The 13,863-nt window shown below is 39.9% G+C and overlaps 1 protein-coding gene across 4 annotated transcripts; it reads left to right on the top strand.

Annotated features, from left to right (window-relative positions):
* The first annotated feature begins 379 nt into the window (after nucleotides 1–379).
* LOC100135231 (uncharacterized loc100135231) lies at nucleotides 380–12,141 on the top strand. 4 transcript variants are annotated; one of them, XM_012964255.3, is made up of 5 exons: nucleotides 380–559; nucleotides 4,097–4,319; nucleotides 6,270–6,421; nucleotides 10,054–10,110; nucleotides 11,068–12,141. In XM_012964255.3, exons 2-5 carry the CDS (start codon nucleotides 4,165–4,167, stop codon nucleotides 11,745–11,747), a joined length of 1,044 nt encoding a protein of 347 aa, XP_012819709.1. In that variant the 5' UTR covers nucleotides 380–559; nucleotides 4,097–4,164; the 3' UTR covers nucleotides 11,748–12,141. The 4 variants fall into 4 exon arrangements, with proteins under 4 accessions (XP_012819709.1, XP_017950019.1, XP_012819710.1 ...); XM_018094530.2 differs by having other exon boundaries at nucleotides 4,078–4,319; XM_012964256.3 differs by lacking the exon at nucleotides 10,054–10,110 and having other exon boundaries at nucleotides 383–559.
* Nucleotides 12,142–13,863: the final 1,722 nt, after the last annotated feature.

Here is a 13,863-nt window from a genome sequence, read left to right as displayed (position 1 = left end):
CTGTCATCAAAGCACCACCTGGTTGCTAGGTTAAACTGAACCTAAGCAACTGTGAGCTGCTGAAATTACAAACTGCAGAACTGGAAAGCAAAAACAAAATTGTTCAAAAACCATAAAAAGTCTACAGTCTTAAAGAAACTTTTCTTACCTAATGCAACTGGGATATTAACTGGACTGAAAGTTAATATGAGTGAATATAGTATTGGTGAAAGGAAAGAACAGCTTCAGTTTTTGTGCCATGATGCTGAACTTCAGAAAGAGAGTAATATCCGAGTTGCCACAACCTGCGTGTCTGCAGCAGGGAAGGATGAGGTGCGGTCTCTCTGCATACTTCAACTGCAAGGTAGGAGGGGCAGGAGGTGCTTCTTTACCTTTTTTGTAATAGTAAACAAGATTTGCACTGCCTCTTCCTCCTCCTCTGCAGCAAGACCAGTCTCACCTGTTCCCCTGAAACTACTTCTAACTTGGAGTTTCACTTACATTCGTCTAGCAAGGAAGAGGACATACTCTCATGGATGGGAACAATAATTGAGGCTGTACTTTGAAATCTTGGAGAAAGGTAAATATTCAATTATGACTATTATGTGGCAGAACAGAACATATGGAAGAATATTTTATCCCCCATGGGGGGAGAACTGTCTTGCTGTGTTTGTTTATGAAAATAGCAAGGAGATAAGGCATTAGTTAAGCTTAACATTGTCAAAACTGTCCTTGGGATGCACCAATGCTGCTGGCTTTCTACTAATCCAGTATCCATACAGTATCAAAATCAGGGACATATCTAGAAAATCCAGTCAGTAGGGCTGCCGATTGCTGTTTAATTTAAATGCAATCAGTACTGCCCTGCAACATGTATTTTTTAGATGTGTCTAGCAAAACTGCACAATGAGAACTGCTGATTGGTTGCTAAGATTTACTGCTCTGGTACAAGTTTGCAACCATCTTCATGGATTTTCTTTCTGATTGTGTCACATTGTGTGAACATTTTATGTTCATACACAAGCAGAAGGCAAGTTTTACTTTTGTTTAAAATAATAGTTTTGCTAACCATTCTAGCCAGGTTCTTGTCTGTTCATCTGTTTCCCCTTTGGGACTATTCATGTCTGTGTCCAGTATGGCCAGCATATCTACCACCCACCCAGTTTATTAGTACCATATGAAACATAATTTGGACGACTCATTTCTTAACTATGGTTTCATGGAAGGACATGATAAATATATGAGCAAGTAATTGCCAGTAAAAATCCAAAGACAGACTTTTCTTGATCGAAATCAGAGAGGCCCAACTTGCAGTTCTCCAGCTGATGCTACAAGCTGCAGTGTTTAGGGATTATTGAAATCAGAGTGGCCCAACTTGCAGTTCTCCAGCTGATGCTACAAGCTGCAGTGTTTAGGGATTATTGAAATCAGGGATGCCCAACTTGCAGTTCTCCAGCTGATGCTACAAACTGCAGTGTTTAGGGATTATTGAAATCAGAGAGGCCCAACTTGCAGTTCTCCAGCTGATGCTACAAGATGCAGTGTTTAGGGATTATTGAAATCAGAGAGGCCCAACTTGCAGTTCTCCAGCTGATGCTACAAGCTGCAGTGTTTAGGGATTATTGAAATCAGGGATGCCCAATTTGCAGTTCTTCAGCTGATGCTACAAGCTGCAGTGTTTAGGGATTATTGAAATCAGGGATGCCCAACTTGCAGTTCTTCAGCTGATGCTACAAGCTGCAGTGTTTAGGGATTATTGAAATCAGGGATGCCCAACTAAAAATTCTCCAGCTGATGCTACAAGCTGCAGTGTTTAGGGATTATTGAAATCAGGGATGCCCAACTAAAAATTCTCCAGCTGATGCTACAAGCTGCAGTGTTTAGGGATGCAGGAAACGTAACTGTTGGATAAACATAATCAATTTTACTCAATATTTCCAAGCGAATGCAACAGTGACATAAATAGGGCTCATTTACTTACCCTACGAATGCAAATGCAGGAGCAATAAAAGTCTTACTTATAGAGCACTTGAACCCATGTGGTTGTTGAAACACTCCCCTATCCCAGTGTTGGGCACACTTCTGGACCCTGAATGCCATATTTTCTAGTGGGCCCACTAGAAAACCTGGCATTCAAGGCCCACTCACAACACTTAAATAGAGACAGACAGTACCATATAGAGGCTGGGCCCAATGGAGGATCCTTTGATACTTTGTTTATTACTAGTGTACAAGGTGTAATATGAACACACCTTTATAAATACAGTGTCATGTTTTCACATTGAGTACTGCCCTTCACTGCTTGAATGCTCCACAATGCAACCCCAAGTAGGGATTGTTTAACTGAATGATACAGGATACTCAGAATGGGAACAAAGAGAGGGATATTTATGGCTATAGAATTTTATTTTCAGTTGTTCCAGCATTGTTGTTTGAGTTCCAAAGGAGTGTAAAATACACAAAAAAAGAAGAGCATATGGGTCACACTAATAAGCTAATTCTGGACCATGCCAAGAAGTATGTGTTACAGATTCCCACCCCTGAAATATGCTTTTATTATATCAGGTTTTTAACGCTAGATGAGGAAAGTCTATTATCTTGCTTTACTTACATTACTGTTTCCTGTTTTCTGAAGGTAGTAAGGCAGAAACACAAATCAATATCTTAAATTCTGCATCTGAGCTAATCAAATGTTAATATAATTGCTAAACTGGTGGTCCTACTTGTGTTTTACCACATGGAGCTCTGTCTGAGCAGTGCTTCAACTGTCAGGGAGTAGGGAACATTTTTAAAGATGATGTTATGTGCCTAAACACCTCAGTGGTCAAAATGCCCAGGCTACCATTAGCATAAGAATAGTCTTATAAGTAAAGAAATCTGCACTGAGTGCAATGAGTCTGATAGTTAAATGGATCATAAGTTTAAAAGGGTGTTTGACCTTTATCACAAATGTTTCTATTGCTAATTATATTATGTCTATATAGTAGATACAACTAAGATGGTCATGAATGCCAAGATTTGGACATGCAGCATGGTCAAAATTTGCAACCAAATCTGGGCATGTATGGCCAGCTTAAGTGTATTATTATGACTCATGTATAGATAAAATACATCTATACATCAGGCAATAGCAACTTGGGGCTTTTCAGACTAATTATTAGTGATCAAAGATTATTAGTCTTGATGGAAAATTTCTGCCAATTGGTCAAAATTGAGTTTTGTGACTCATCTTTACTCCCTGCAAGGTCCCAGACTGGCAATGTGTGGATTTTGTCAAATACCAGAGGGGCTGCTGTAAGATGCCATAGACTATTCACTATTAGGCTGATGGGGGCTATTTGGGCCTCTGTGTACCTCAAATACCAGGGCTTTTTTTTAATCCCAGTCCAGACCTGCTTCCTGCTGTTCTGGTCTTTGTGGTAGTGATCCTGAACAAACAGAACAATAGAAAGGTGCCCATATACCTGTATGGCCTTTCCTACCATTTCCATTTGATTGGCCTGCAGGAAGATTGGTAGAACTACTGTACTGGATAGCCTGTGTATGGTTGCAAGGATCTAATGAAAGACAAACCATCAAAATCACATATACAAATATTAAGATTTTCCATTTTTTGCTTTGGTATTTGTATCTTTAAAGCTGGGCACAGAACACTTTGCTTGATAGCCCCCATTTGCCAATTTGGATACACATACTGGTACATACACAGAGACTATTCTGAATGGAAATTAGTCTGTTTGAATCCAAATACATGGGGGAAAGTCTACCAATTTCATAAACAGTTGGCCAAATTGTCCAGATTTATGTGCCTGTGAGTGTATACAACTTTAGAAAAAGGCATAAGCTTTTAGATTGTCAGATTTAAATATTCCTGTACAAAATAGCTATAATAGAGTCTGTGACTAACAAAGTATAGCAGTATAACCATAGGACCATATTTTTGCCTTTTGCCTAGCTGAGACTGAAGTGATGAAATCATAAAAAATAATATAAGCCATATGTGATTTAAACTGTCTCCCTACATATGGTATTAATAATTACAACTAAACTGTAGTGTTGCTAATTATTGGGTTACCGACGTAGTTTGTTTTTTAATAGAACACATTTTTCTATTTAGCCGCAAGCAGTATGGAACTGCTGGTATTCTGAATCCAGAAGGCTAACCTAGCCTCCCTTTGTAAAGCAATGTCCCGGTCAGAGAGAAGCATGAAAAGTAACCAGGTACCGCCATCCCAGAGATCCTCTCGTGAAAGGCAGGAACATTCTAATCCTCATAGACCAACACAAAGGAACCAGCATGATTCAGCACACGACAGAAGATCCCAAGCTTCAAACGCGAGGTAAAGCCCAGATTTTACTAACTTGTTATGCAGAGCTAATGTTTACATATATTGCTGTACACAGAAATGAACAGCTAAGCAAGTCCTTGTGACTTAGATGTTGATGTATAGGGAGTTTAAAGGCATACTGCTTATTGCAAATACCCTGCTTCACTCTAAAGAAGGGCTAGTAATGATCATGTAGACCTTCCTAAGTTTCTTTTAAGGTGAAGTTCACCTTAAAATACTTTTGGTGTAATACAGACAGTGACATTCTGAGATTTGCAATTGCCCATTTCAGGCAGTGGTTTAACAGACTGTTAGATGAATAATAGAAGGCCTGAATAGAAAGATAAACAACAATAACAGTAAAATTTAATCCTCGCAGAGCAACAGTTTTTTTTAGTTGCTGGGGTCAGTGACCCCCATTTGAAAACTAGAAAAACTCTATAACAAATGAAAAATAAATAGCAATTAAAAAGTTTCAAAGAACTGGGTTTTCTAGAACATACTAAAATTGAACTTAAAGGTGAACTACACTTTCTTCTTTCCCTAATAATGATTGAAATACATAAAGACTTTCTGATAAATTGAAAAAATGATGCACTACTAATTAACTAATTTTCCTTCTGATGAGTTTTACTAGGTGACAGTAATATACAGTAATATCCATAACTAGACATAGACTGGCAATCTTTAGATTTTGGCACATTTCGGAGGGGCTGAATCTGTCCAAACCTGGCAATAACCTTCAAAAGAATTATTATATATAATTCTCCCTTTGTACAGCAGATTTAGATGAGTGGACTATTTGCTATGACAGGTTCAGACCAGAATCTCTGTCAGGTAGATCAAACCCATTTGTGCTTTTTCTTAGGGATCTCATGATTAAAACTGACTGTGGCTGCACACTGGCTCATTTATTTGTGATCTCTTTGTTCACAAGTGTGTGATTAAAGGAGAATGCAAGTCAAAATTTAAAAAGCATACTGCCCAATAGTCGTCCTATTGTTTAGTAAAAACGCCACACTTTTGGCTCACCTAATCAAATATTTACTCAGTCACACTTAGGGCTCTGGTACACGGGGAGATTAGTCGCCCGCGGCAAAACTCCCTGCTCGCGGGCGACTAATCTCCCCGAGTTGCCTTCCCTCTGCCATCCCACCGGCGAACATGTAAGTCGCCGGCGGGATGGCAGACGCGGCGGCGCGATTTCCCGAAATCGCGCCGCCGCGTCTGCCATCCCGCGAGCAGGGAGCTTTGCCGCGGGCGACTAATCTCCCCGTGTACCAGAGCCCTTACTTCTATCTGTTTTCTTGAACAGGCAGCCATCTTTAAAAAGGTTTTCTCCCTTCCTTACCCTCCTTGCTTCATACTGCACATGTGTTTCATTCCCTCCCTCCCCCCCCCTCCCCTCCCCTCCAGATCCACTTCTGATTGGCTGGTGGGCATGTGTAGCTCAGAACAGGAGACAGGATCAAGTTACACACATGTGCATTGCTACTGAAAGCAGCCGCTGGCAGCCTACAGGAAGGGGAGAGAGATTTCAGTGATGTCACTGTAGTCTTCACACTGCTGTAGGCTGCCAGCACCATATCTCAGAGAAGCAAGCAGGGATCTGGGAATTTAGATATGCAGTAAGTACTTAAAAAGAATGCCTTTAGACGTATTTTTAAATTTGTATTAACCTTTCCTTGTCATTTAAGGCACTTGTTGATGAAGAGCCAAACTGAGGACTAACAGCTTGCAAAGTGTCTGATCTCATTGGTGGCAGCTAGTTCATTATGCATGAACAGCCACATGTGCCTCCTTGCTCAGTTTTTGTTTTTCTTTATTCTGCCCTGCTTGCCTTATTGTTTATTAATTTTGCAGAGCTCTTTTCATTCCTAAAAATATATAAATAAATATTTATTATGTGTCTATTAAATTTGCATCTTCTTTGCTGTTGTCAATCCCATCCTTTATTTGCAGGCTTACCCCACAACAAAAGAATTCACGGCCTCCCACTGCTCAATCACATTCAAGATTGCCTGTGGAATATTCCAGCCACTCCAGGCATCCTTCTCATCAATTTGAAGATCAGCCTACTTCTGGAAAATGTTTACAGTTTTGCACAAGAAGAGGTATTCCCTACACACACACTTACCACGATTGTAAAATAATTCACCAGCGTTTAGCATTAAGTTGGCACTTTCTTTGCATGGAAAGAGCAATGCTTATTTATTCCCTGTGGACTCTTTCTCCATGGCAGGGAATGATGATCAATGTAACCTGCCAATGGACTCATTAAAGGAGAAGGAAAGGCTAATAAAGAGTTAATCTCAAGCTGCAGGCATACCTTCAGTTGTCTCAATAGTGCCCTTAAGTCTCCCCATATTTCACCTGTTCAGATAATCAGAAACCAAACAGGAAGAAAAAACGCTGAGCTGTGTAAGAATGTTCCCATAATGCCTCACTCCTGCACCAAGACCGTGACCAAGTGAACATGCTCAGTTAGTTGAGTCAGCTTTCTGCTGATTGGCTCAGATCCACATTCCTAAGGTGGGGGTGAGTTCTTAGCATTCTTGAGGAGGGGGGAGCAGAAGAGAGGAGAGAGAAGAGAGCTGCGTGTCTGTGGCACATGAATTACAGACACAAGAAATCTTTTAACAGAGAACTCAGTGCAGCATTTCTGTGAGTGCTTATGGCTGTATTTACATAGACCTTTCTGATAAAGCTTACTTAGTTTTTACCTTTCTTTCTCCTTTAAGTGTTAATAGGAAGCTACTCTCTATCTAAAACTCTGCAAAATGTCAACATGGGAGTTATAGTTCAAGAGCAGGAGGGTTATGATTTGAGATATCTAGTGTTTTTCTTTATGATGTTACCTTGGGGCATCTGCTTTAGCAAATATATAATATTGGAAGTGCATATTTCATGCTCTGATTTACAAATGCTTCACTGGGTAGGTTAACACATGGCAGTTTATGCTTGCATTAATTTAAGAGGCAGGCATCAGTCATTTCCAGATATTGTATGGCTGTTAAACAGATGATGTTGGCTGTAATTATTCTGAAATGGAGTAAATTTGTGTGAAACTTTAATGCTTAAAATGATTTCATAATGTAGTATGTTAATAATTAAGGGAAATGGGAAAGCAACAGCAACTTGGCTTAAATGTAACAACCATTACACTGCTTGATGATGTTTGTAGTCTTAATTAGTAACCCCTGCAATTAAGATCCTTATTTTTACCCAGCTGGCCATTAAATTCTACCTACTCAGTGGTTGCTATGCGTTAGTAGACAAGTAACAAACTGTTGAACAAATGAAAATTAGTTTCATCATATTGAAATAAATGTTCTAAATATAATCAATTCAATTTCTAAAAATACCAAGATTTATTTTCCATATCCCACTCTAGTTTTTCTATCTTCATGCAGGAGTCGGGTGTCAAATTTTGATTAATGGTTAGGTATATGGCTAATATATCTTTTGGGGGGCTCCCCTTCCTAGTAGATTAGAGCTCACTCAAATAACTGATTCCAGTCCTACTTGACACTAGTATTAAAATGTTAAAAAATACATTAAGGCAGAAACCCACATACATGAATTTAGAAGCAAAGGTCTTTCCAGGGGCGTTTTAGCAGACTTAAATGGTTGAGATCCAAATTATGGAAAGATCCCTTATCTGGAAAACCCCAGGTCCCGAGCATTCCGGATAACTGGTCCCATACCTGTACTAGTAAACCATGCTATATTATACAGTCAGTCTAATTTTCTGTGATCCTAGGTTTGGAAATGACACTGAAGATTTATATTGTTTGGAAGACTAATGTTGAACTGTTTGAGTTAGAGTGATCTCTGATAAATCTTCTAGGCAAAAGGAACACCCCCTCCTCCCCTTGATTATTACAGTAACAATACAGAATTTCAATTGATTATACAGTTATGGTATCCCTTATCCGGAAACCTGTTATCCAGAAAGTTCTGAATTATGGAAAGGCCACCTCTCATAGACCCAATTACGTAAGATATAATTAATCCTTATTGGAGGCGAAACAATCCTATTGGGTTTATTTAATGTTCAAATGAGTTTTAGCAGTTATGGAGATCCAAATTAAGGAAAGATCCCTTATCCGGAAAACCCCTGGTCCCGAGCATTCTGGATAACCGGTCCCATACCTGTGTTTAGAAAAGTTTATTTCATGGAACATGATTTCAAATGCACGCATGGACCCCCTTCTCTCCCATTTATCTATCCTGCTCCTCAGCTACCTTGCAAAAATACTCTCCCTATTTTAAATGTTAAATATAGCAGATGAGTAGCCCAGTACAGCTGAGGCCAGGTTGCTCAGAGGCATAAAACGTGGCTTCTAATTCAAACATGTGCTTATCCATCAGCATCACATGTGTGATCACTATAATCTCATGTGATGTAGAGCGTGCATTAAAACAGAGGGCCTTGTGCATGCCCAGCATTACAGTATAATAAGACAAGCGTTGATGATCATTCTTTCATATCTGAATTATAGAGTAATATTTGAAAATACAAATGCAATAACAGGACACTTTATTAACTGTATTTTATTCATGATCAATAACCTAGATAGTAATTTGACAACACAGATTATTGCGAGCAGCACTTTATATATTATACTCAAGCAGAACCTGCCATAAGGATTGCATTGTCTGAGGCATTTCATGTATACAGTTTTATCAAAAGAACAGTACTAGGTGTTTTGCTGTCCAGACAATTGGAAATGCTTCTGCCTAGGAAATTCTTAAAGAAACCAATTTAAACATGCAGAGGAAAAAAGTCTCTGCACAAAATAACTTATGCCTCCCCTGCTTCCTGCTTTTATATAATACAACATAAGCAAAGGTAACCTCCATCACTGAATGTAATTAGCAAGATGAATAATGTGGTAGGCTAACTGGACCTTGGTTTTCCCTGCTAGGCTATGGGGTACTAAGGATGTATTCTAAAGTCCTGAGTTTATAGAAAAAGCGAAAAGTAACTGGCTATATAGGCTTGTGAACATAGACATCAATCTCACTGGTGAATAAAGGCTGACCTGCTCTACTGGCTAACAAATTATCCCACTTCCAAAAGAAATGAGAGTTTAGGATTTTATCCATATTTTTTTCATACTACTCTTTTACTGGCTTATATACACACACCAAAAGGATTATTAGGAACACCATACTAATACGGTGTTTGACCCCCTTTCGCCTTCAGAACTGTCTTAATTCTACGTGGCATTGATTCAACAAGGTGCTGAAAGCATTCTTTAGAAATGTCGGCCCATATTGATAGGATAGCAACTTGCAGTTGATGGAGATTTGTGGGATGCACATCCAGGGCACGAAGCTCCTGTTCCACTACATCCCAAAGATGCTCTATTGGGTTGAGATCTGGTGACTGTGGGGGCCATTTTAGTACAGTGAACTCATTGTCATGTTCAAGAAACCAATTTGAAATGATTCAAGCTTTGTGACATGGTGCATTATCCTGCTGAAGTAGCCATCAGAGGATGTGTACATGGTGGTCATAAAGGGATGGACATGGTCAGAAACCAGAAATGCTCAGGTAGGCCGTGGCATTTAAACGATGCCCAATTGGCACTAAGGGGCCTAAAGTATGCCAAGAAAACATCCCCCACACCATTACACCACCACCACCAGCCTGCACAGTGGTAACAAGGCATGATGGATCCATGTTCTCATTCTGTTTACGCCAAATTCTGACTCTACCATTTGAATGTCTCAACAGAAATCGAGACTCATCAGACCAGGCAACATTTTTCCAGTCTTCAACTGTCCAATTTTGGTGAGCTCGTGCAAATTGTAGCCTCTTTTTCCTATTTGTAGTGGAGATGAGTGGTACCCGGTGGGGTCTTCTGCTGTTGTAGCCCATCCGCCTCAAGGTTGTGCATGTTGTGGCTTCACAAATGCTTTGCTGCATGACTATTTCAGTCAAAGTTGCTCTTCTATCAGCTTGAATCAGTCGGCCCATTCTCCTCTGACCTCTAGCATCAACAAGGCATTTTCGCCCACAGGACTGCCGCATACTGGATGTTTTTCCCTTTTCACACCATTCTTTGTAAACACTAGAAATGGTTGTGCGTGAAAATCCCAGTAACTGAGCAGATTGTGAAATACTCAGACCGGCCCGTCTGGCACCAACAACCAAGACCACACCCCTAAATGCATTGAAGCAACTGCCATGTGATTGGTTGATTAGATAATTGCATTAATGAGAAATTGAACAGGTGTTCCTAATAATCCTTTTGGTGAGTGTAAATAGTTTTATGTGTAATTCAACTCACGTTAATTAAATCTTTTAAAATACATGCCTTTTTACACCATTCAATGTGGTATACATAATAGTGCCTAATAAACCAGCTAGAAAGAATACTGGTAGTTGGATTTGTTGTTTTATGGGAGATTAAGGTAATTTTAGGCAGTGTCGGACTAAGATGGCAGGGGCCCACCAGAAAACCCTGGACAAACCCTGAAAAATTCCTCCTCTCCTACCTTAAACTTTTTAGTATCCTAGTCTCTTAGAAGCTAGAAGCACGAGTTTTCCTGGTATTCTGGTGGGCCAGTCCAACACTGATTTTAAGTCACAAATAATTTCTGTTCTGGTTGTTCTGTATTCGTTATCAATTTTATTTGTAAAGATGTATTGCCCTCTAAAATTGTAGAATTAATTTATTTATGCAAGTTCATTACTTGTTCAGGTTTGTCAAAAAGTCAGGAATGTTTGTTGCTTTTCTCTTTCCAGGAATCCTGCAGATTGTGGAAATCATGACAGGCATACTGGTCCTCATTTGTGTGATTGCATCTTATGCAGTGATAACCGGCTATACATCGGCAGCTGGCTTTGGCTCATTTAGCATTGAATCTGCATACAGCCCCTTTGAAGGCAATGAGCTGCGGCAGGTGCGGGACTTGGACATGCAATACAGTCAGTTAAGAGTACCTGGAATCTACGGTGGAGTGCCTTTTACTATAGTGATCTGTGGACTTACAGTTGTTTTCCTTTTCATGGGGACAAAACCAATACACAGGTTAAACATTTGTGTCCTGTATGCAGAATTTATTTTTGATATAGTGGCTTGCATCGGTTACATTGTTGCAGTTGGTCTTTATCTATATTTTATTAAGCAGGTCAACTCTACTGATGTCTGCAAGACAAGGGAACGTCTTTATGCAGGCCGTGGTTACACCTGGATGAACTGTGATGTGCAGGGTGGAGATGCGGCTGTGGCATTGTTCGGTGTTATAGCTGCTTGTTTGTACCTTCCAAGTGCTATTATGTGTGCTCTTTACATCAGATCAGTACGTGAGTTTAAAAGGAACTACTTAACTAGTGGATACCCAAGTAACTCCTTTAAAGAGAGACCCCACAATGGCAGTCCTCATCCAGAAGAGGAGCTGTTTCAGCCAAGTACATTAGTGTAACAATTTGTTATGTACAGGATGCTGACCCTCTCTGCAACGCTGAATTTACAATGGTTTCTTAATAAACTAGTATTGAAGGTACATATTTGGATGTGTCAGGACTTTTTAGCTGCATTCCACTGGGGTGAAAAAAATCATATATTTCAGACTGGAATAAACCTGTCCTTGCCAAGTGCAGTTAAGAAGTGGGGCATTAGCAGGTGTTGTTGCACATCACTATACCCTGGAATGCAGGTCTATATGGGCAAAGTTCATATGTTTAGTCTGTAAAATATATGGTTTTATGAAGAAGATTATTACAAAACTAGTACAGCTATATGTAACACTTCATTTGTATTTTGTATAAAACCTTAATGCTTCGTAACAAAATAAATACAAATTGTGTCACTCTAAATCTTTCCTAGTGAAGATGTTGTGCTAATTGCATTGTTGAGGGTCCCCACTACCCTCAACATAACAGTAATGATGTGCAGATATTAGAAATAGATCAGTGCCACACAATTACTAAAGGTAGCCCACACCTACAGGTGGGCGATATCGGCCGAATCCAGGAACGGCGGGAATAGGCAAAGTCGGATCGGGGATCGCATCAATGAGCTAATGCGGTCCCTGATCCGACTACATTTTTTAACCTGCCCGAGCGATATCTGGCTGATTTCAGGCCAGATATCGGTTGAGCAGGCCCGTCGTTAGTGCCCCTACACAGATTAGGCGCCGAATCAGTCTAAGGGACAGATAGTGGCAGCTAGAATCGGCCCGTGTATGGCCACCTTTAGACTGTGCTCCCACTAGTGGCAGTAGAGAAGTCTCTTAAACAAAAACTGTTTACTGTAACTACATTTTTTTTCCACTATGTGAAATTTACATTGCCTTGCAAAAGTAAATTTTATTGGCTACCTTCTGTTCTTTTAGGTGCAGCTTCATATTTTGCTGAGCAAGGTGAGAAGAGTACAAGAGTACTTGTTTCTCTAAGAACATTGTTTTCTGCAAAAACAAAAATGGTTTATTACACTGTGAATGTTACTAAATAATCTTTTACACTATTACACTAATACAGTCTATCAGTGCAACTAGTAGTAGCTGTAATTTGTGTGTTGGGTTGATACAGTGAATTTTCTGTTCCCCAGAGATGCCCATACTGAAATTCAGAATTAGCGTTGGCATTTTAAACTCCCTGAAACCCAAACAGCCTCCACCAGGTGAAATAAGTGTCAGTGTATGGCAGCTTATATCAGCCCCAACCACCCCCCCCCCCCCCGACATTTGCCACAATATCCATTTTGCAGGCCTGTTTACTGTGCTTTACATTGCTTAGATTTCTATGTAAGGACTAAACACATTGTATTCTATAGAGCTTGTCTACTAGTTAACCTTCCTTTTGTTTTAAAAGTCCTGAATGATGTTCCGTTTAACCCTTTGGAAGAAGTCTCCCTATAGAATATGATGTTGAAGGTAGGATTGTTGCCACTATTACCAAGGCCTTTAATGTGGTAGGCAGAAGGGTTCCCAATGGGTTAAAAGCACATTCTACCAGGGAATTGGCAAGTTCCTGGGCAACAAAAGCCAGGGCGTTGCTAGAAAGTGTTTGTAGATCTCCAAGTTGGCGATCAACAAGTTATAAGTTTTGGGCTCCCAAGAAGCTAAATTTGAGAGAAAAGTGTTGCAGTCTGTGGTATATTCTGCTTATTAAAGGAACAGTAATACCAAACTAGAAAGGGAAGTTTGAGAACAAACTTCATGTTGGGTTGAAAAACATGAAGTTAATGAATGGGCTCTGGACCACAGTTATATAGTAAAAACCTCTGTGCAAAGTTTGGGGACCCTGGTTTTAACAGTGTCTGAATGGCAGCAACTTAAATTTCCTCACTGAAAGTCAACGAGTGACATCTTATTGGCGATTGGTGGCTCCACCCCCTTTTTCTTACCTGGAACTGCAGTTACCCAGTGACTAACTCTGCAAAGTTTAGGGACCCTAGGATTAATAGTTAAAGAACTGCAGCAGTTTAAATTTAAACCAATAAAAGTCAATAGATGAATTGTGATTGGTGGTTGGTGGATGTGTCCACTTTTTCTAACCTTGAAGTCGAAGTCACCTGGTGACAAACAGTGGGCACCC

Source organism: Xenopus tropicalis, chromosome 6 (assembly GCF_000004195.4).
Source record: "Xenopus tropicalis strain Nigerian chromosome 6, UCB_Xtro_10.0, whole genome shotgun sequence".
Taxonomy (NCBI): Eukaryota; Metazoa; Chordata; class Amphibia; order Anura; family Pipidae; genus Xenopus; species Xenopus tropicalis.
This window is presented reverse-complemented; position numbering and strand designations above follow the sequence as displayed.